We start from the raw sequence: 21,580 nt of genomic DNA on the forward strand, positions 1-21,580 counted from the left end.
GCGTGGCATAATACAGCTGGGGCATTGGAAAACCACCAAATAATGGTAAGAAACCAGCAGCGCAGGTTTGAGGAATTGGATTTTGGAACCACATCAAGCAAAGTTGTTACCTGGGTAGATCATATCACAGTTTAATACTGCTTAATGGCCAGTCAACATCAAAAATCCAACTTGTACAATTTCAAAGATTTCTGATTCAGCATCAACAACAGCCACAATCTCGCCATCATCAATCCTGAACTCTCCACCTCTCTGTCTTCCATTTTATTTTTCTCAACTTTTACTTTTTTTTCTTTTCCCTTTCTTCTATTGTTTCTTCTACCTCAATTATAATTAACTTATTGTTTGTGGGACATTGCAGGTACAGATTAACTGCTGTGTTGCCTACCAACAATCTTGTAGACTGTATATGATTTTATTATTTACTTTGTGATAAACAACAACTAGCATTTATATAGTGCCCCTCACACAGGGTAGCTCTGTGAAGTGCTTTGAGATGTCCTCCCAACAATAAAGGCATTGAAAGTAAAGGAAAATTAGTGTTGCTCTTTATTTTTATGTGATGGATATATATAAATGCAATTTATTATTGTCAGCAGTAAACATTTGGAGTTATTCTATCAAAGCAAACTGGGAATAATTTTGCAAAGTCATGAGTGAAAAAAGAACAGCCACTTCAGTCAACTGAAAGGTCAACATGTCACTTAAAGGCGACGTGTACATCATTAATGCCTCTCAACTTTAGCTAAAATAGATGTCTTTACACAAGTGGAGAAAGTGCCTTGCCCAAGTCTCTCAATTCCTCCTTGCTGAACTGCATTTTATGCTTTCATATGGCATAGTCTTAAGAAACCATTTGATATCTTGTGTGCATTCCTTTTAATGTGTCAGGTCAAATCAGAGCATGTCTCCTCCCAAATTACCTCTAACATTATACAAAGTATAATGAGGGCTTTGGAGAGACCCAGACAAATTCAATGTCTCAGATTACATTTAATTTCAACACAGACTGTATCTTTGATCCTGTGTTGCACTAATTGCTACAACATTGAGAATACTAATCTGAACAGGCTGCTATGATGAAATCTGATCTAAATCCATACATTGTGTGTTTAGTGGGTGTCTCTAATTGCTTAATAATTTTAGACAGGTGGTTTGAATAAATTTATGCAAAATTCACAAGATGACAGAAAAAAAATCACAACACTGATCTGAAAAGAAAGGATCTTGTAGGATTACATGTACCATCGGTACATGAAACATCAATTCAAAGACAAAGCCATTCGGATATGATTTATTCAAAATCAACCAATTCTGGCATTATTGTGTCTGCTTAGCAACAGTGTGACCTGATAGGATATACTCAAATATATTTACAACAATGAAGAATGGGCACTGACAGCATGAGGGCAGCCAGTGTAGATTGCACTGTGAGCTGGCTCAACACCAATTAATAGAAAGACACAGAGGAGGCATGCTCTGCAGTTTTAAAACTGTCTTTATTAGTTTGGTCATGATTCAATGAGAATGACTCAACTTGCTCTTTGTCTATTTTCAGAAACTCAAAAATCACTTTACAAGATGAATGGATATCCTCTAATGTTCTCTTTCTGCTGCATTGCTACTCAGCTAAAGTTATTAAATGAGTGACTAACCACTTAACTCAATCCAGCAGTGTCAATTTAAGGCTTTCCATGCATCAAAAAAAGAAAGAATTGTTTGTGCAGTTATAAATGTCACTTGGAATATGTTCAGATGAAGTGCGAGCAAACCACCACACAAACTGATTTGCTGTGCAGCATTCAAAAACTGCCTACAAATTAGGCACAGATTTGTAGGCATAACAAGATAAAAGGGATTCGACAGGGTAGATACAGAGAAACTATTTCCTCTGGTCGGGGAATCCAGAACGGGGGGCATAATCTTTAAATTACAGCTAGGCCATTTAGGAGTGAAAGAGGCAGTTTTTCATTCAAAGGGTAAACTCTCTTCCCCCCAAAAGGCTGTGGATGCACTCAAATTTTCAAGACTGAGGTGGATAGATATTTATAAACAAAACATGAAATACTGCAGATGCTGGAAATCTGAAAACAAAAACAGAAGTGCCTGGGAACACTCAGCAGGTCAGGCAGCATCTATGGAGAAAGGAAAGTGAGTCAACGTTTCAGGCCCACGACCCTTCATCAGAACTGGGGCATGTTGGGAGAGAGAGGCTTTTAAGGACTAACAGAGGGTGAGGGGTGGGGGAGGGCAAGGACGACAAAGGACAAAATGGGGTAGAGGATAGTAAGTGATGGGTTAAACAGGTGTTAGGACCTCTTTAACATCTCTTTAACCCATCATCTGCTGTCCTCTACCCCACATGAAAGGTGCTGTATCGTGGAGTCCTGTAGCTCAGTGGTTAGAGCACTCGCTTTGCAAGTGAGAGACCTGAGTTCAATTCCAGGCAGAGGGCGAAACCTCGGGCAAGTTTCCTTACTCCACACAGAGCCTAATAATAATCCTTCCAAAACAAAACAATAATAAATTGGTCATTTTCAATCCATGACTGTTTGTGGGACATTGCTGCCGCGTTTGCCCACAAATATACAGTCAATTCACTCTACAGTATATTCTGTGAAGCGCTTTGAGACGTCTAGAAGACGTGAAAAGCACTGTATCAAATGCAAGGATTATTATCGTTTTATTATTAAACACAAGGATTATTAACATTGTTTTCCCTGAATTGTTCTGAATCAAATATTTACTCGCTTCTATTTGTCCCATGGTGCTGCTTTCTTCTTACCTGGGCTTTTGCATAAGTGTTGAAAGTGCTTCTAATGCTGCTGTGGATGCACAGCTTGCTTACAAGGAGCGACTAATTTATATTGTATGTTGGTGCCATTCTCATTCACATCATGCCGCACATCATTTACAATTGGTGCAATTCTTACATTTCATTGAACATTTTGCCAGGAGCCTTTGAGTGAACTTAGACGCAATAACATACCTTCACTGTTTTTGTGGTAATTCAACTTGATCAGCGATTTAGCTTCCAGTTTCTGGAATAAAGCAATCCCATTAGTTTAGAAATTAAGTTATTGAAACATCAATTTCAAATCATTTTTAAATACATTTGACATTCTCTGTCGTTAAGATTTTCTTATACTGTTCCTAGGCATTCCTCCCCAGCTGCTTACCCAATCTTACAGAACCAATGGACAATTTCAGGTCAACTTCGGTCACAACTCTCCCTCCTCGAGCCCCTAGTCTGGTTTTTGCCCTGACTGCCCACAGCACAGAGTCAACGCTTGTCAAAGTCACAAATGACATCCTCCCTATCTCTGACCAGGGCTCCCTCTGCCTCCTCGTCCTCCCGGATCTCTCTGCCGTGTTCGACACAGTCGACCTCGCCATCCTCCTCCGCCGCCTCCCCTCCCTCATCCACCTTAGTGGGACCGCATTCGAATGGTTCAAGTCCTACTTACCCAACCGCCTTCAATTCATCTCAGCAAAAGCCGGTATGTTTGTACGTTGTATGTATGTATATTTTGGTGGTGTATACATGTTTTGTGTATTTCTCCTCCTGTCCCCGCCTGGTCACCTGTGGGGTTCCCCAGGGCTCCATCCTTGGCCTCTTCTTTTCCTTATCTATATGCTCCCTCTTGGCGACGTCATCCACAGACATGGTGTAAACTTCCACATGTTTGCGGATGACACACAAATCTACTTTGCCTCCTCCAGCTGCGATTCCAGGTCCACCGATGTTCTATCAGCTTGTCTGGCAGACATCAGGGCCTGGATGAGTGTAAACTTCCTGCAGCTGAATATGGACAAGACGGAAGCCATACTCCTTGGCTCCCATCAACGCCTTCACTCCTGTGGATCTAAACTCCTCAACCTCCATGGGCTCTGCTTGAAACTCACCAAACCAGAACACAACCTAGCCGCCCGTTCGACCCCCAGCTGGCCTTCATCTCCCACATCGGGTCCCTGACCAGGACCACTTTCTTCCACCTCCGCTATATTGCCCGCCTCCAACCGTACCTTACCCCAAATGCAGCTGAAACCCTTGTGCATGTGTTTGTCACCTCCCACTTGGATTACTCAAACACACTCCTCGCCGGTCTCCCCAACTCCACCATTCACAGAATCAGCTCATTCAGACTCTGCCGCCCACATACTGACCCGGAACAAACTCCGTACCCACATCTCACCACTTCTGGCCCAGGCTCCACTGGCTCCCCATCTCCGAACAGATCGACTTCAAGATCCTCACACTTGTGTTCAAATCCATTCTCTCCCTGGCACTTCCCTACCTCTCTGACCTCCTCACTCCCCAATCCATTACCCAGCGACTCCGCTCGACTACCACTGGCCTCCTGCTCGTCCCTCCCACCCTCCACCTCACCATTGGAGGTCGTGCTTTCAGCCAATATGCCCCAAATCTCTGGAACACTCTCCCTCAATCTCTCCGCCTTGCCCGCACTCTCCCCTTTATCAAGTCTCGCCTGAAAGCCTTCCTCTTTGACCGTGCTTACGGCCACCTCCCCCCACTCACCGGCTCAGAGTCAGGATCCGCCACTGTTAAGCTCTCTGAGATGCTACCCTGCATGGAGGGTGCTATATAAGTGCAAGTTGTTGTATGTTAAGGATTCAGTAAAGGTTATCATATTCAACTGTAGATCTTTGAAATGTAACTGGATATAGGATAAAATGTCCCCATTCTCCACAAGATTATTTGGGAATAAATCTAATCCAATTAAACATGAATAGAACATGACCCATATTTGGTAAATGTTTCATTTCTGTCTTCATACCATAGTTTGCAAACTAATCTCCAATGGAGAATAGAACATTTTAATCTATTTCCAGTTATATAGATCTCCAGTTGAAAACTATAGCCCTTCCAAATCTTCTCTATAAAGGAGCATTGTGCCTGAACACTATTTTTGCATAAGCATGACAGAGTACCAAGATGATATTTAACTGCAGAATATTTATGATGTATTCCCTGACTCACTATTAATATATTTTCTTTCTTTCCCAGTCTCCCACACTTTCCAAAGTCAAAAGAGCTGATGATCTAATCTCAGACCTCAGTCAATGCTACTCTAAAGTAATAATTGGTTAGAAAAGTGGCTAGGAACAATTATTTCTCAGAATTTTCCTTCCTAGAATTATCTGTTTGAAGTTAGAATGTGAGCTGCACAGACCAACACCTAATTGCTGCACTACCTTGGCTATTAATTTTCATACAGTAAAACACATTATTCTGAAGCAGACAGAGACGACCGAAAAGTTGAATGCACGCAAGCACACTGGAAAGAGAAATGCTCTTTAACTGAAGTTTCCCACCCAATCAACAGACAAAATCTCAGGAGAGCAGGAGGAGACATTCAGATATTTGTATTCTAACAAAATAAATTCAACCAGTTAGTTAGAAAGCTTAATCCCACAAATGTAATGTATTTCATCAACTCCTAACATGTAACCCCGTAAGGAAGTAGCTGCGATTCATAAATTCCCAACCTGTGTTATAACAGACACGATTACCAGTCAGAACTTCCACATTCACTGACACAGGCGCAGAAAGCCAGCCAGGAAAATTATAGCTAGGTCTTTCATAAACGGCAAAATTCACTGGTACACATAAGCTTGTCTAGACAAAGCCCAAAGACGAACACATTATGTTCCCTTAAAATGCAATTCCAGAGATATGAAAAGACAAAGATGCCCTTTAGTTTCTCCATGTGTACCCGCTGAGAAGAATTTTGCCAATCAGCAGGCACAAAGTGCTAATGGTACAATGCTAAGAAATGCAGAGTGTGCCAGGCATCCTGCAGCTTGGCACACAAGACAGCCGCCAAGCCCAAATCATCTTAATTGGTCACTCGTTTACACTTGACCCATTTTCTAACAAATAAACGCAACAAGTGTGATTAGTTCACTGGTTGGTATCATCCCTTGTTCCCCCAGCCTGCAGTATGGGCAAATAACAGTCTTTTCTTGTAAATTGAAGGACAGTGTGCAGTAAAGCTGGCACATAGACACAGGTGCTAATTGTGTTGAATGTGAAACCAATCAGTGTCGGTCTGGAGTGAGGCTGTGTCATGAAGCAGCAAAATAAATTCCACGAATAAATGAGTCACAGAATACCAACTCAAATGCTCCTTCTGGGCCAGTTAATGCTTTCTAAGCACTAACTCTCTTGGAAATGGAATTTGTTTCCCATAAAAAGTTAAACAAGTGATTCCCAATGGAGTGTTTTTTGAGGGGCGGGGGTACACAGGGTGGAAAGGGAGAATAAGTCTACTCTTAAAAGTATCTCTTAAATAATACTTAAGGTCTCAGCACAAGGAACAAACTATGAATACAGTCCCATTGTTTCCAATCGCTGAGGTCCGTAACCAATTTCCTTAAAAGGAGGATTTGTTCTGATCTTACGAATGTGCTGACTACTAGTCATAATATTGTTTAGCATATACAGTAGCTACAGAAACTTAGATAACTAACAGCATTAACTTGTTCAGGGCCAAATTTACTAGCAAAACACTACTGGGTCAGATTAATATTTTCATCCAAATTTACATGGGATAATGGTGCTCAATAAACTACCACAGCACAAGGGTCAGAATATGTTAGCAGATATCGCACCAATACAGACGTGTGCACTGCATCCTCTATTTCTCTAAAGTATCAGTTTTCCAGCAAAGAATGAAACATCAACAAGGATTCTGAATTGAGAATCTTCACCAGTTTGTTTGATTTCAATAAGGCCACAATCGTCTTTAATCAAACCCTTTAAAGAATATTGTAAGATGTGGTGTTTCTTGCTGCTTTCACCCAAAAAGAGCAGACTTGCTGACCCTTGGCAGTATTTTGCCCTGGTCTTTTGCCTCTTATCTTCTGACCAACAAACTTTGCTGATGGTTTGTAGTTGTGGAGACATTTGTTTTGAATCTCCAGCAGTGCCAACTTTACGTTTTTCACCTGACAACTGCCATTATTACATCAGTGATCCAACTTACTTTGCATCAACAAGTGTACAAAGATGCCCACAGTGATCATCTCAGTCATTGCTTAGTGACTGTTTCAGTCATATGCCATGAATTTTGATTTTAAAAAAAATCCATTCTTATTATAGAATATTACAGCACAGAAGGCCAGTCGGCCCATTATGCCTGTGCTGGTTCTTTGGAAGAGCTACCCAATCAGTCCCACTCCCCGGTTCTTTCCCCATACCATTGCAATTTTTCCTTTTCAAGTACCTATCCAATTCCCTTTTGAAAGTTAATGGATGTTATTTTGGAGATGGCTGCTATCACTCAACCAATAAAGAACTTTCAAGGCAGTAATGGAGAACAGGGCCTAACTCCACCACTCTGGTGTGAATAGAAGGGTTGCCCAAAGCACCTTAAGGTGGTCTCAGCAGCGGGTCTCCACGATGATTCACTCGAGTCATATGCTCAACCCACATTTATACTGCACCGAATAAGAATAGAGAACGCAACACTGCGCAGACATCAGCAAATCCACTTGCTTGGCTGGGATTCAGCACAGCATCAGCAATATACTGAGAGCTACACAAAAAATTACAATAAATCTAATTCAAAGTTGCATCTGATCGGGTTTTCTGCTTCTGAACATTATCATGAAACATGACTTGTTTGCATTTTGAAAGTTCAGCCAATTATTAAAAAAAAGCCACTAATGCCAGTCTGGTTAGGTCATAATGTGCCACTGTTGTTCTTAAGACAACAAGGTTATTACAAAGGCAGTCATTGATGCAAAGCTAATGCTGTCTTTCATATAACTGATTGGTCACACTTGGGAGATCACAAGAAACCACAAGTAAAATGATTTAACGAGGGCTGGTTGGTCTTCTGACCTTTCACCTCTAGATGTGAATTCAGTAGATTGATGGGATCAAAGTCTCTCCTGCCTGTTGACTGCAAGAGTCCAATGTTAAACTAGTTTCTCAATCCAGTTCCCAGTGAGACTGGACTCCACAGAAGATAAATTCTCTTAGCACTTTTTTTTAATATAAACGTACAGTAATTGTCAATCTCTCTCAGGCCACCGGAAGGTTTGTTGTGGGAAGTGGAAAATGTCAGACTGTTACGGTATTCTAACAAACCTTGAAGTTGATATTACGTTTTTCACATCGGGAAGTCTCAAAGCGCTTCACTGGATATACTGTGAGGTAAAACGGTGTAGTGACTGTCTATTTTGTAACCAAACATTCGAGAGAAGTGCTCTTTTGAGGCTTGCACTGAGGCACTTTGCTTGGAATCCAACTAAACTATACAGCTCAAAATAGGAAAATGTTCCACTTCTCAGCACAAACATGCACAAAGCAAGTGAAACAAACTTTAATGATTGCAACGTACCCAAAGACAGACAAAAATTTAAACAATTGAATTCATCAAATCAGTTGGATGTAATGTTAAAGACAACACTTGTAGACAGAAATTTTGGTTGGTGTTAAGTGTAGCACCTTTGGTGGTACGTGATTATAATTGGGAAATCCTATCAACATTGCCTACAAATCCCATTAGTAGTCAATATTAGCAAAGGCACTATACATTACACTGACCAGACCAATAGGCCTGGATATTGAAAAAAGGAGTCACATCTGTGCTGGTCAGCATTGACTACTCCTCACAGTTCATACCAGCCCTCTTTTCATGCTAAAGCTGTAGTTTGTAGTTTGCCTTGAAAACTAACTTTGGTTACAAATGAAAGCAAACTGTTTAATGTCACTGCCTGAATTTGCCTGAATATAGTAGTAACACAGTATACGACGTGTAAAAACATGCCCCAATAAACAAATTAAAAACAGACATTTTCTTGCAGATATAAATGTTAGGCAACATTCTAGATGTTGCAAAGAGAAGCTTCTCTGCAGCTGATAAAGGCTAGGGTTGTGAACAAATTGGATTTTCTATTCTCATGGTGATGTGGTCAGCGATTACCAGTTCTAGATCTATGCAGTCGATATAAAGGATGAAATGAAGTCAGCAGAATTATTGGGCTCTCATTCCTTTCTGATCAATGCCTTTGTAATAAGTCTATGAACTTTTAAACTAGAAAAACTGGTGTTCACAGTAACAGAAAATTAAAACAATAGTGAGTCTGATTGTTTCAGAGAAACTTTGCTAAGGGAGCGGGGGGCAGGGGGTGAACTGTGGTGTGGACCACCACCAAGGTAGTGTCACCCCTTTCACCAGCCCTTACAGAAGGTTGTAGATTCAAGCCCCACGTCTGAACTTTAAACTCAGCCTAGCCAGTTTCTCCCAAGCAGTACTGGAGATGAGTGCACTGCATTGCTGGAAGCCAGTCCTTCAGATAAGAGGTTAAATCGAGGTCCCGTTTGCTGATTCAGATGGACTTTAAAGATCAGGCCAGATAAAATTGCTCACTTACTTCATGGCTGTTTATGGAACATTGCTATTTGACACCCACAAATGGACTCGCAGATTAACCTATAAAGATACAGTCACTACACTTCACAGTAAAAATTCTGTGAAGCGCTTTGAGGCATCATCCTGACATGAAAGGCACAATATTAAATGCAAGGATTATTATTATTAAGATTCAAAAGATAGAAAAGAGGGTAGGTGAAGTGGACATTGAGTTTTGTATGTCAATTGCAGAAGGAAAGAAAGAGGTTTGACATTCTTCAGGTCTTGGAAAAGAAAGTGGCTATAAGCAGATCTGAAACCTAATGAAGCATCAAAATAACAATATTCCAGCATAAATATCAGACTCAAGTGAAACAAATCTGATTGCTGTACCCTGCTGGATTATTTTATTCTAAAAACCTTGTTTGAATAAAAATCTTCTACCCACCATCCCTGTTTCATTTTTCTTTTGCTAATAAAAAGTTTATTCTCTACACCCCATCAAAACATTCATATTTTGGAAAACATGATTTTTCCAACCCTAATTGGTAGATCTCCCTTAACATTGCCTGTTCCAGTAAATACAGCAACAACAACAAGATTCCATTTATAGAGCGCCTTTCATGTCGGGAGGATGTCCCAAGGCTCTGTACAGTTGGGTCAGGACCCGAGCAGTGGGGGGAGACGGTCAGGGTGAGGGGAGGGAAGGGAGAAAGCGAGGAGGGGGAAGAGAGTCGAGAGGGGAGCTGAAGGTATGGTCAAAGAGAAAGGTTTTGAGACCGGCCTTGCAGGAGGAAAGGGAGGAAGCGGCGAAGGCACTGGGGGATGGAGTTCCAGAGCCTCGGGGCTGAGAGGCTGAAGGCCCGACCACCGATGGAGGGCGCTTGGGGCGGGGGATGTGGAGCAGACCGGAGCCGGAGGAACGGAGGGTACGGGCAGGTAGGTAGGGGGATAGTAACAGCTTTTAGAAAATCTTTCCATATAACTATAATTTCTCGTTACTGGTATCATTCAGCAAATCTCCCAATTTCCATGGCAGGCAATGTTGGGGAGGGGAGAGTGAAATAAACATTAATTTTAAATAAAAAACATCAGATATCACAGAACTCAAAACCATCTAAATCCCAGATTCACAGATTAGGACTTCTCAGCCCCTCAATCAGACTGCATTCCATGCCTCATTTTAAATTGGAGTTTTGATTGCGTTACTAAATATCATGATACCAGGAGCCGGCTGATTCGGGGCTGCTGACTGTGCGAGTGCCATGGACAACAACTGGCAGATGTAAACAAACACAGAGTGCACACAGCGATTCCCTGCTGCTATAGCCTCAGGGAAAAAAAGCTCGACAATTTCAAAATAAAGCACAAAGCTGAACGGCTAGGCCTTTGGGAGTCTTGATGTGCACAGAGTCAACAAATCTGCAATTTGCTACATTTGAGGAGGTCAACATATTAAGCAGCCACAAGAAATCAAGCCTGAAGCGACTTAGCCAGCAGAATCGTACAAGGCGTGGGTACGATATACATTACAAACTGCAGCTTTCAGGAATTTTATAGATTGTTGATATTGCTGCCACTTAACTTACTTAATTTAACCCTGAAAGCTAAGGTTTATAAACTGATTTGGAATTGCCCATCAGAACCTCAAATGTTAGTGGGCTCATCGTTCCCCTGTAACCTTGCTCACCTTCCTATGAAGATAACAGCTTCTGACAGCATTTCAAAAAGGCAGCAGATTTATAAATGTGCTAGAAGTTTCTTCTCGGTCTCGATCGAGCAGTTAAAAAAAACTGCATTATAATGGAATTGAGATTCTGGTCGCTCAACAACAATAAACAACAAATTACACTGCGTAGCGCCTTTTACGTCAGGAGAATGTCCCAAAGTGCTGGACAGTCAAGGGTGGGGGTTGTATTCGGGGGGGGGGGGGGGGGGGGGGAGGGGATGGGAGTTGACCAAAGGCATGGTCTTTAGACAGACTTTGAAGGAGGCAAGGGAAGGGATGAGGTGAAGGGACTCTGGGATTGGAGTTTCAGAGGGTGGTGACAGAAAGACTGATAGCCCAGCTGCAGATGGTGGGGCAGGCAAGGTGGGGAACAGGCCTGCTGAACAGAGGGAGTGGGGTGGTCGGTAAGGTTCTAGCTGGTCACAGAAGGTTGTGTGTGGCAAGGTTGTGGAGGGCTTTAAAAGTGAGGAGTAGGATCCTGAATTTACTCGTCTAGGAGGATGGGGAGCCAATGAAGGCAGACGAGGATGGGGATGATAAGCTCACGGGGTTACAATATTTGAAACTTATGATCAAAGAGAACCCACTCCTGCTATCATTCTGGGGTAGTGTAGGCATTAACTCACTCAAATCTGTAGCACAATCCATCAGCAAGAGTTACTGACAAACTGAAACGGTTGAAAATATCTCCACCTGGGACTGGTTTGCTCAAACTTGTCTGACAACTTTGGCACGTTAACAATTTTCAAAGAAATCCCATTTTTGACCTCACTGAGAGGTCTGCATATTTGAGGTTTGGCCAGTGCTGAAAGCTGAAACTCTGGAACGGTACTGATGAAGTTGGAAAGTAAAGAGAAGTTAAAGCATTGCTTTCTCCCATTCCTCTACCTCCTCCAGGAGGTGAACTAGATTAAATGACACCCGGAACCCACGATACTGGATATTTACGGGGGGGGGGGGGTCGGGTGGCAATAACTGGTATAGGGAGAGTTTATACAAACCCTTTTCAAAACAGTCAGTGAGTTACAGTGAGGCTTTGACTTTAGAAACCAATGGAACATGCGGAGGACAGAGTGTTCCTGTTTTCACCATTAATACCGACTCTTAAATTCCTCCGCACACTGACTTGTGCTTAACAGCCACCTCTAATGTATCACGAAGCCTTCAAAATGACTGTTTATTCCCAATGTCAATTATAGAAGTACTCGCCACAGGACTTCTTTTTTATTTAAGTATTCATTCCCATTTTATTTTCTTAATGGATTGATAATAATAATAATCCTTGCATTTGATATAGCGCTTTTCACGTCGGGAGGACGTCCCAAAGCGCTTTACAGAACACACTGTAAAGTGAATTGACTGTATATTTGTGGGGAACGCGGCAGCCAAATGCGCACAGCAATGTCCTACAAACAGTCGTGGATTGAAGTGACCAATTTATTATTGTTTTTGGTTTTGGAGGGATTATTATTAGGCTCTGTGTGGAGTAAGGAAACTTGCCCAAGGTTTCGCCCTCTGCCTGGAATTGAACTCAGGTCTCTCGCTTGCAAAGCGAGTGCTCTAACCACTGAGCTACAGGACTCCACATTAATCTGATTAATCTTGATAAGCCCTAGAATCTCATTATTCCTCATGGTCCATCCCTCTAGGGATCCGCTTCAGTCCTCTTCTCTGTATTGCCACTAGGCCTTATGTTATTCCACCAGATTAATGGGAAGCAGCCCTGTCCTTACAATGATCAATAAAAGGAGGCTAGTCATTTGCTAGTAGATATTGAGGGGGAAAGGGTCACCCTGGGACATGCACATGGATCTTATGACGCAGCGCTGCCAGAGGGACCTGGGAACAGGAAGGTAATGGTAAGAGAAATGCACCAAAGGACAAAAAAATAGTTTTTCAAATGATCAGGTAGGGTTTGACTGCCACCTAGTGGTAGGAAACTATATACTGTAATAAGTCGGCTGCTTATTGACTGTTGTTATTAATAATAATAATATTTGGGACAGCACGTATCACATCGGGAGGATGTCTCAAAGTGCTTCAGAGGATATACCGTAAAGTCACTGAGCGTTTTGTGGGTGAACGTTAGTCAATTTGCACACACACATGTCCGTCCCACAAACAGCTATGAAGTGAATAATCAATAGTATTGGGGCTTTGCTGCCCAGGAGAAACTCACTACTTTTTTCAAACAGTAGCAGTTTAATTTTTTTTCTAATAGTAGCTTAATGTCCACCTGGATAGGCAAAAAGAACCTCGGTTTATCTGGTTGCATCAACAAAGTAACACCATTAATCTTGCAGTTTTTTGTTTTTCACTGGCTGTTAAACCATTTTGCAGTCAATGGAAAACACTTTAAAGCTGTTCCCACTTTTCAGACAGGAACCCTGGTTGCCCTTTACCCCAACTCTCTGGCCTTCTGCCCCAAATAAATTCCTATCCATTTCATAATGTTTCCTCCAATTCCATGCACTTTGAGTTTATTCAATAATCTCTGGTGTGGAACCTTTTGAGAATCCATATAAACAACATCCATTGATTCTCCCCAACCAGTGACTTTCAGAAAAAACTCGGCCAGGTTTCTGAGACACACATGACCTATATAACACAATATATTCTGGCAATGGACAGTCAGCACTGAAGAAAGATGAGTTAGTGTTTCATGTGTGACCTGTCAAATGGAAACATTGACCTTTCTAAAAAAAAAGTAATTAGATATAAATCCAAGAGGTACTCTGGAGAGAAAATCAGTTAAACACATCAGGTTAGCAAGTGTTGTTGTCTGTAAAGATTTTGTTTCATGACTACAATAGGATTTGTCCTTAATTGTTAACAGCTCCGGGGGGGGAAATATGAAAGATACTCAGCACAGAATCCTCACCTCTCCAGTAGTTGGATGGGTTCCATATCTCTTTATCCATGGCATGATACTCCTGCAGAGAAATAAGATATAGCGAGTCAGTCACCTTCTGAACAGGACCAATACATCTACTTGGATCTGGACAAGACATAATGTCCACTACACACCACATTCTACTCATTTTTAGTTTCACAAAAGATGTTGCAGTCACCTCGGAGATAATAATCCTTGCATTTGATATAGCGCTTTATCATGTCGTTGAATTGACTGTATATCGTTGCGGGCGAAAGCCCAATTGAGCATAGCAATTAGTCAAATAGTCATGGATTGAATGATCAAATTATTATTTTTTATGTTTTTTTAGGGGATTATTACCCCCGGAAAGCGGTAACAACCAGGTTCCTATTTATTGCCAGGTAAACACAGGTGTGTGGAGTACGGAAACTTGCCTAAGGTTTCGCCCTGCCCGGGAATCGAACCCGAGTCCTCTCGCTTGCGAGGCGAGTACTCTAACCAATACACTACAGACACTGCTCTTAGAGGCTGTGGTGTCCCTGATGTGCACCAGCACACTTCAAGTTCATCAACACCCATTGGAACGTTACTCAACCCTGCAAAAAAGGGGGAAGATCACTTGCTGTGTTTCTGTGTTAATGTAAATCTTACTTAATCCTCTTTGTGGGCATCTTGTGAAATATGACAAAGCATATTATTGTGTAATGCTCCCTATACACTGCAGACGGTGCTTGAAATTGTCCGAAATCCTTATAGATGGGTCAATAAGGATATTGTTTATAGATGGGTCAATAAGGATAAACATATTTCACTCAGATCAGCACACTTGCAATGAAAAGTCCCAAACAGTTCACAAGAAGAAATGAACTAAAAGTATACCATGGATGAAGGTCATTGTGTTAAACAAATCTTTGCTTTTGCTATATAATCCCACATCAGAATATCTCAAAGCGCTTCACAAGATTAACTGTAAAGTTTAGTGACTGTATATCTGTAGGCGAACACGGCAGCCAATTTGAACACAGCATTGTCCTACAAACAGCTGTGAAGAGGGATTATTGACATTGGGATAAACTCCTTTCTATTTTTGAATAGTGCCATAGGTTCCTTACTATCCACTTGAACGTGCAGACATGATCTTGGTTTAACATCTCATCTGAAGGACAGCACCTCTGTCAACGCAGCACAGCATTGGAGTGTCAGCCTAGATTGTGAGCTCAAAGTCCCAATGTGAGGTTTGAATCCCCGATTCAGAAGCCGGGCTGGTACCAACTGAGCTAGGATGATACCAGTTGAAGAAATAAATGAAAGTGAACAGTGAAATAACAGTTTCATCCTGCATTTTAATACTATTTACTGTTGGGAACTAGTTTTGCAAACCCTTAATTGTTCAGAGCCTCGGGATGTCCTTCCGACCTAAAGGTGCTACATAAATGTAATTTTGTTGTTGTTAATTTGGCAATCTTACTCATGAATCCACAGTATGTGGGAAGTGGAAATGCAGTCATTCAGGGGGTGCTTCTCTTGTGAGGACGGTAGCTTTTCTGCTCTAAATGGCTGCACACTTATCTACCTGACAATATTTGGTACTTCTACTGGTACCCAAAATGGGGAAATACTCCATCTCACCTTTGCCTGCGTGCTGCTGACAAGAGGCCTGAAAACATATTACCTACCTGAATTGTTGGTGGGAGCTAAGAATATAGCAGAGACTGTCCAAAGAGATGCAAGAATAAAAATGAACCTTTAAACAGTAACACTGCAATTCGGTCACCAAGTTCAGTGGTAACTTTCTTCTTTAATGGATTCATGAGAATGAACAAAAGCACAGAGGCTGAGTGAGTGCCATTGGCAGAGGCCTGAGAGCAGATTACCTACTTGCATCATTCACTGGAGCTAACCACAGCACAGAGAATGTCCAAACAGGTGTAAGAATAAAACTGTTAAAGAGTTTTATTTTTAAGTAAAATATGAACTGATGCGAAATGGTTGTGAAGGTTTCAAACGACCTTTTCCCCCCCACCAGTGGTACCCTCTCACAATGCTTTCAGGACCGTAAATTGATGCTCCCGAGGGTGAAATTCCAAACTGTGAACGACTTTGAAAAGTTTTTAAGTTATGCCATGATACTGATGTGCCCTTGATAGCGTCCCAGTAGAGGACGCTGCAACCACAAATCAGCTTCTAGAGAGGATTGTTCCCAGGCTAATACAGAATCTAAAATTCAGCAACTGGTCTATCTCGGCAGCTTGGGGCCACTAGGTGGTGATCTCGGCGCTCAGACTGCTGTCCTGAATCTACAGTGTTCACTGATAAAAGTCAAAAGCTTTCATTTCTTTTCCTCTCATATTCCTTTACACTACGTGTAAAATTATGAAAGCTTTCATTAAGATGGACATAAATAGGCTGTTTCCACTTGTTGCTGAGTGTATAAAAAGGAGTCTATACAAGAAAGACACAAACATATACAAAAGGGAGTTTAGGCGGATTTTTTTTAATACACACATTGAGTGGTGAGAATGTGGAATTCACTGCTAGAAGCTGTAGTTCAAACAGGAAGCATCAAAGCATTTAAGAGGAAATATCCTGCGTACATAAGAAAGACAGGTGTGGGAGTGGGATAGGGAGATGGTATTAGGATGGGAGGAGACTCATGGGTGTACAAACAACAGCACACACTAATTGGCCTGTTTTAGAGTTATACAGACTATGTTTCTCTGTAGAATTCTATAAGGATAAGGAACTTTCTGACCACTGTTAGGAAGGTGCAATTACATTCCCAAGGTTTCTGATGCAATAGAACTACTTTCAAAATGTAAGTTAACGAGANGGGGGGGAGCAATGGGAAGTGTTTTCGGAGCGCAGCAATGACAATCACAATGCTCCTGTGCAAATCAATAATGATCAGATTACTGTGAAGAGTATTAACAATGATTATTCGCTAACAGATTCAGTCCTTTATACTTACAAGAGGTCAAATACCATTCCATCAGGGGTACACACCGGGTACTCAAAAGGCTGAAGAGACAAGCTGCAAAGGGGGAAGAAAGTATAATTACATACTCAATTCACATTTGATCTCAACAGACTATGAAGCTGCTACTGATTGACCAGCTTGTCTAACTCATCAGTGGAAATTCATTGACCAGCTTCTGGCTCATTAATGGGTGTTCATGGCAGCAATAAATCCCTCCATGCTCTGATACTTCCTGATCTCCTCCTACACCATTTCTTCTGCTCGCCCTTCTGCGCTGCAATCTCAGGCCTGTCGCGAGTCCCCCACCCCTTTAATAACCAAGCCTTCAGCCACTGCTCCCCCACAATCTAGAGACAAGTTCCATCCAGAACTGGCAAACAAAATGATTCTATTGTGGGTGAAACTGGAAAGCCTTCAGCAAATGGTCAGCAATTTCTACAGGTGTCAGGCATACCACACTGCTGACCAAAGAAATACATCGGTCTATTTCCAGGTTGAACGATTTCTGAGCGTAGGCTGACCATAACTCCAATAAATCGGGCAGGGTCAATGCAAAGCCTTACCTGCCGTGATCAAAGGGCAAACGGCGGAAATTGGCCTGTGGGATAACTGAAGGAGAAAATAGGATAAAATGAATCTTCTATTGATTTAAAGAGAAAAGGATAAATCAATTAATCTTGATTAATTTGGTTCCGAAGAGAACCAAATCCACACATCATATATTGGCGATACATTTAATAGCAAATCATTTTAGTGCCATTAAGAAAGTTTTCTTTATTTAAATAAAGGTGCATAATTTCATAAATACAATACAAAATTACATTTGTATAGCACCTTCCACGTCAGAAGGATGTCCCAAGACCCAATGGTGGAGGGCAGGGAGGGTAGCCGAAAGCTCGGTCGAAGAGGAAGGTCTTGAGACGTGCCTTGAAGGAGGCAACGGATGGAGTGAGGTGAAGGGAATGTGGAATGGAGTTCCAAAGGGTGGGTGCAAATAGGCACACGTATCCATACATGAGCTGGATACAACTACCCAGCTATAAAGCTCTTCCCTGTGCAATGGAAGGAATAATGACCAACCTAATTGGGTCACTAATGTGACCAGGCACGATTTTGTGGCAATGATACAGCACTTGCCACGTTACACCATTGCCTCCAGTGAGCAGCACACACAGGAAATCTCAGGGACGTGCACACACAGTGCCTCCGCAGCCTCAGAAAGATGGTCTCTCCTGTACAATCTTACAGCCCCAAATATGTTTTTGAAATTTGCATGCATCACTCCAGCAATATCCAGAAATCTCCCAAAATAATCGATTACTCGTGGAAAGTACACAGAGAAATTTGTGTTAAATTAATTCTCCAACAGGACTCTAATGGAAGGATTAGAGCAGTTTGCTCCAGTGAAAAAGGCATCACCATGATTTGCTAGAAGGCTGGCTTGCCTCAAGGCCTCATTCTATGCTACAAACATTGAAAAAATGCAGCGAGACATAGATAGTTTAGGTGATTGGGCAGGTAGGTGGCAGATGAAGTATAATGTAGGGAAATGGGAAGTCATCCACCTAGGTAGCAAAAACAGTAGAGCGGGTCATTTTTTAGAAGGGGAGAGATTGGAATGTGTTAGCGTCCAGAGGGACTTGGGTGTCCTTCTACACCAATCACAGAAAGTTAGTCTGCAGGTGCAGCAAACAATTAGGAAGGCGAACGGTATGTTAGCATTCATTATGAAAGGATTAGAGTATAAAAGTAGGGAAGTCTTGCTGCAACTGTATAGGGCCCTGTGAGACCACACCTGGAATACTGTGTGCAGTTTTGGTCACCTCATTTAAGGAAGGATGTACTTGCCGTGGAGGGGGTGCAGCGTAGATTTACTTGGTTAGTACCAGGGATGAAGGGGTTGAGTTACTAGGATAGGCTGACCAATTTGGGCCTATATTCTCTGGAATATAGAAGAATTAGAGGGGATCTTATAGAAACCTTTAAGATCATCAAAGTGCATGATAGAGTAGATAGTGGGAGATTGTTTCCCCTGTTTGGAGAAACTAAAACCAGTGGTCACAACCTTAAAATCAGAGGCCAGCCCTGTCGCACTGAGTTGAGGAAGAACTTCTTCACTCAAAGAACAGTGAATGTATGGAACTCGCTACCACAAAGGGCTGTTGACGCTCAGTCCTGGAACATATTCAAGACTGAGATAGATAGATTTCTTATTGCAAAAGGGATTAAGGGATATGGGGATAAGGCAGGGTCAGGTTATTAGCTGGAGTTAGATTAGAAGATCAGCCATGATAGAATGGCGGGGCAGGCTCGAAGGGCTGAATGGCCTACTCCTGCTCCTACATGTTATGTTAATTTTTGGGAAGTTTTGGTACCTGTTTTCTTGCCCCCATAGAAGTTTGTGTATTCTGTACAGGTAATGTACCTAGAAAAGAAAACCACAGCTCAGTTCAACTCAGCAAGCATTACCAAACATCATACAGTATTACCTAGACAAATGTTTATGAGAAACAGTTATACTTGCATTTCATAAATCATTGAGACATCAGAGACGCTCAGCACACAGAGATAAAGTGAAATGTATGAAGTACGCTGTATAAGTGCAAGTTGTTGTCAAGACATCTCAAAGCCCTTACAGTTAACATTAGACACTTCTTATGTTTGAGCTATAATTTTTAAAAAATATTGAATACAAAAAATGCTACAGATGTTGTTACTGACCCTCACTGATAGGTGCTCAGTGTTGATCATCGCCTCAGATTTTAACTAAATATTTTTTATTTGTAAATTGTCTGTGACTCCTTTGCTAAATATAAATTACAATACTAGCAGCTACTATACAGATGACTTCAGATTTTGAATCCAACACATACAATGAGAAACATTGTGTTACTTATCTCTAACATTCACTTGGTTTACATACCATGTAATTTCACATGAGCTACGAACAGCATTCTACCAATTAATTCAGTAGAATAACCCGACCTTCATGTATCTCAGCACAATAACACTTTGTGTGGCATATTTAAGGAAACCTGTGGTCTATACTCCAAACCAAAAATCATGACAGTCTGTGAGACACTGCTGTGCAGAAATTGACGGATGTGTTTGCCTACAAAAACGCTCACTACACATTATGACAACGTGATAAGCTAATAATAATCCTTGCATTTGATATAGCGCCTTATTACATCGGAAGGGCATCTCAAAGCGCTTCATAGGCTTTACTGTGAAATGGAGTGACTGTGTACTTGTAGGCAAACGATGCAGCACAACTCGTTTTAACGTCTCATCTGAAAGATGCAATGGGGAGAAAGCAGGGAATGGGATTAGAGAGAGCTCCAGTGGGGGTATTATATAAAAAGTAAGTATATTCATTTTCTAAGAATAATGGGGAGCTAGATGGGAATAAAATTAAAGGTTCCGATCCTGTTCAGTACTCAAAGACCCCTCACTCACATGATAATAAACCTTGCATTTGATTTAGCGCCGTAACACGTCGTCGAGTTGTCTCAAAGCTCTTCACAGAATACTGTAAAGTGTAGCGACTTTTGTGGGCGAAACGCAGCAGACAATTGCGCACAGCAGTGTCCCACAAACAGTCGTGGAGTGAGTCACCAAATTATTATTATTAAACTAGGCAAGAGAGTGTGTGAGGCACCCTCTCTCTCTCTCCTCCCCCCCCCCACCACTCACACATTCTCTCTCTCTCTCTCCCACCTCCCACACACACAGTATGGATGCTGGCAGATACCCCCAACCAGTTAAAAACAACAACAACAACAACAAGCACTCATCTCTCCACACAGAGAAGCTTCTCAGAGCGCGTAAACGGTGTCGGAAAACTAAACAGTTTGGGATTAAACACGATGCCAACATTCACAATCCATCTACAGGTTGAGAATGGCAACTTGGGCCACGGTTTCCCCCCCACCGCCCAAACCCCCCAAACCACCCCACCCAAACTACTCCCCCACCCCACCCCAAACCCCCCACCCAAACCCCCCACCCAAACCCCCAAACCACCTACCCAAACTACTCCCCCACCCCACCCCAAACCCCCCACCCAAACCCCCCACCCAAACCCCCACCCAAACCCCCCAAACCACCTACCCAAACTACTCCCCCACCCCACCCCAAACCACCCAAACCCCCAACGCACACCACCCCCAAACTACTCCCCCACCCCAAACCCCTCATACCACCCCACCCCAAACCACCCCCCAAACTACTCCCCCGCCCCAAAACACCCACCCAAACTCCTCATACCACCCACCCAAACTCCTCATACCACCCCCCAAACTACTCCCCCAGACACCCCCCCCCCCCAAAAAAAACAAACACTGTGAGAGAGGGTGGGGGTGGCTCTGATGAGAGCAGTTCCACTCTCCATTGGAGGAGAGGAAGGCATCACTCAGGGCAGAGAGAGAACCTGGTACCACAACACGAGAGGAAGGTGCGAGAAGCTCCTCCTCCGACACTCACATCTTGTCCTTCTGGTGCTGTCTCTTGCCCATGATGAGGCCCTTTGACTCCGGGCCTCGGCCCGGACACTGGTAACAGAGAGAAACACTCAACCACCGCTCCCTCCCTCCCTCCCGCCTTCCCTCCCT

At 42.4% G+C, this 21,580-nt stretch overlaps 1 protein-coding gene across 1 annotated transcript in view; it reads right to left on the minus strand.

Annotated features, from left to right (window-relative positions):
* The window catches only part of ppil2 (peptidylprolyl isomerase (cyclophilin)-like 2), a 121,051-nt gene extending 99,471 nt beyond the window's left edge, over positions 1-21,580 (minus strand). Inside the window, exons 1-6 of the mRNA XM_007908613.2 lie at positions 21,453-21,580; positions 19,343-19,392; positions 17,531-17,576; positions 16,959-17,021; positions 13,997-14,048; positions 2,990-3,041 (exon numbers count right to left, since the gene is read on the minus strand). Of these exons, the coding sequence (XP_007906804.1) occupies positions 2,990-3,041; positions 13,997-14,048; positions 16,959-17,021; positions 17,531-17,576; positions 19,343-19,392; positions 21,453-21,484 (295 nt within the window). The 5' untranslated portion in view covers positions 21,485-21,580. The remainder of the gene's footprint in view (positions 1-2,989; positions 3,042-13,996; positions 14,049-16,958; positions 17,022-17,530; positions 17,577-19,342; positions 19,393-21,452) is intronic.

Source organism: Callorhinchus milii, unplaced genomic scaffold (assembly GCF_018977255.1).
Source record: "Callorhinchus milii isolate IMCB2004 unplaced genomic scaffold, IMCB_Cmil_1.0 Scaffold8, whole genome shotgun sequence".
Taxonomy (NCBI): Eukaryota; Metazoa; Chordata; class Chondrichthyes; order Chimaeriformes; family Callorhinchidae; genus Callorhinchus; species Callorhinchus milii.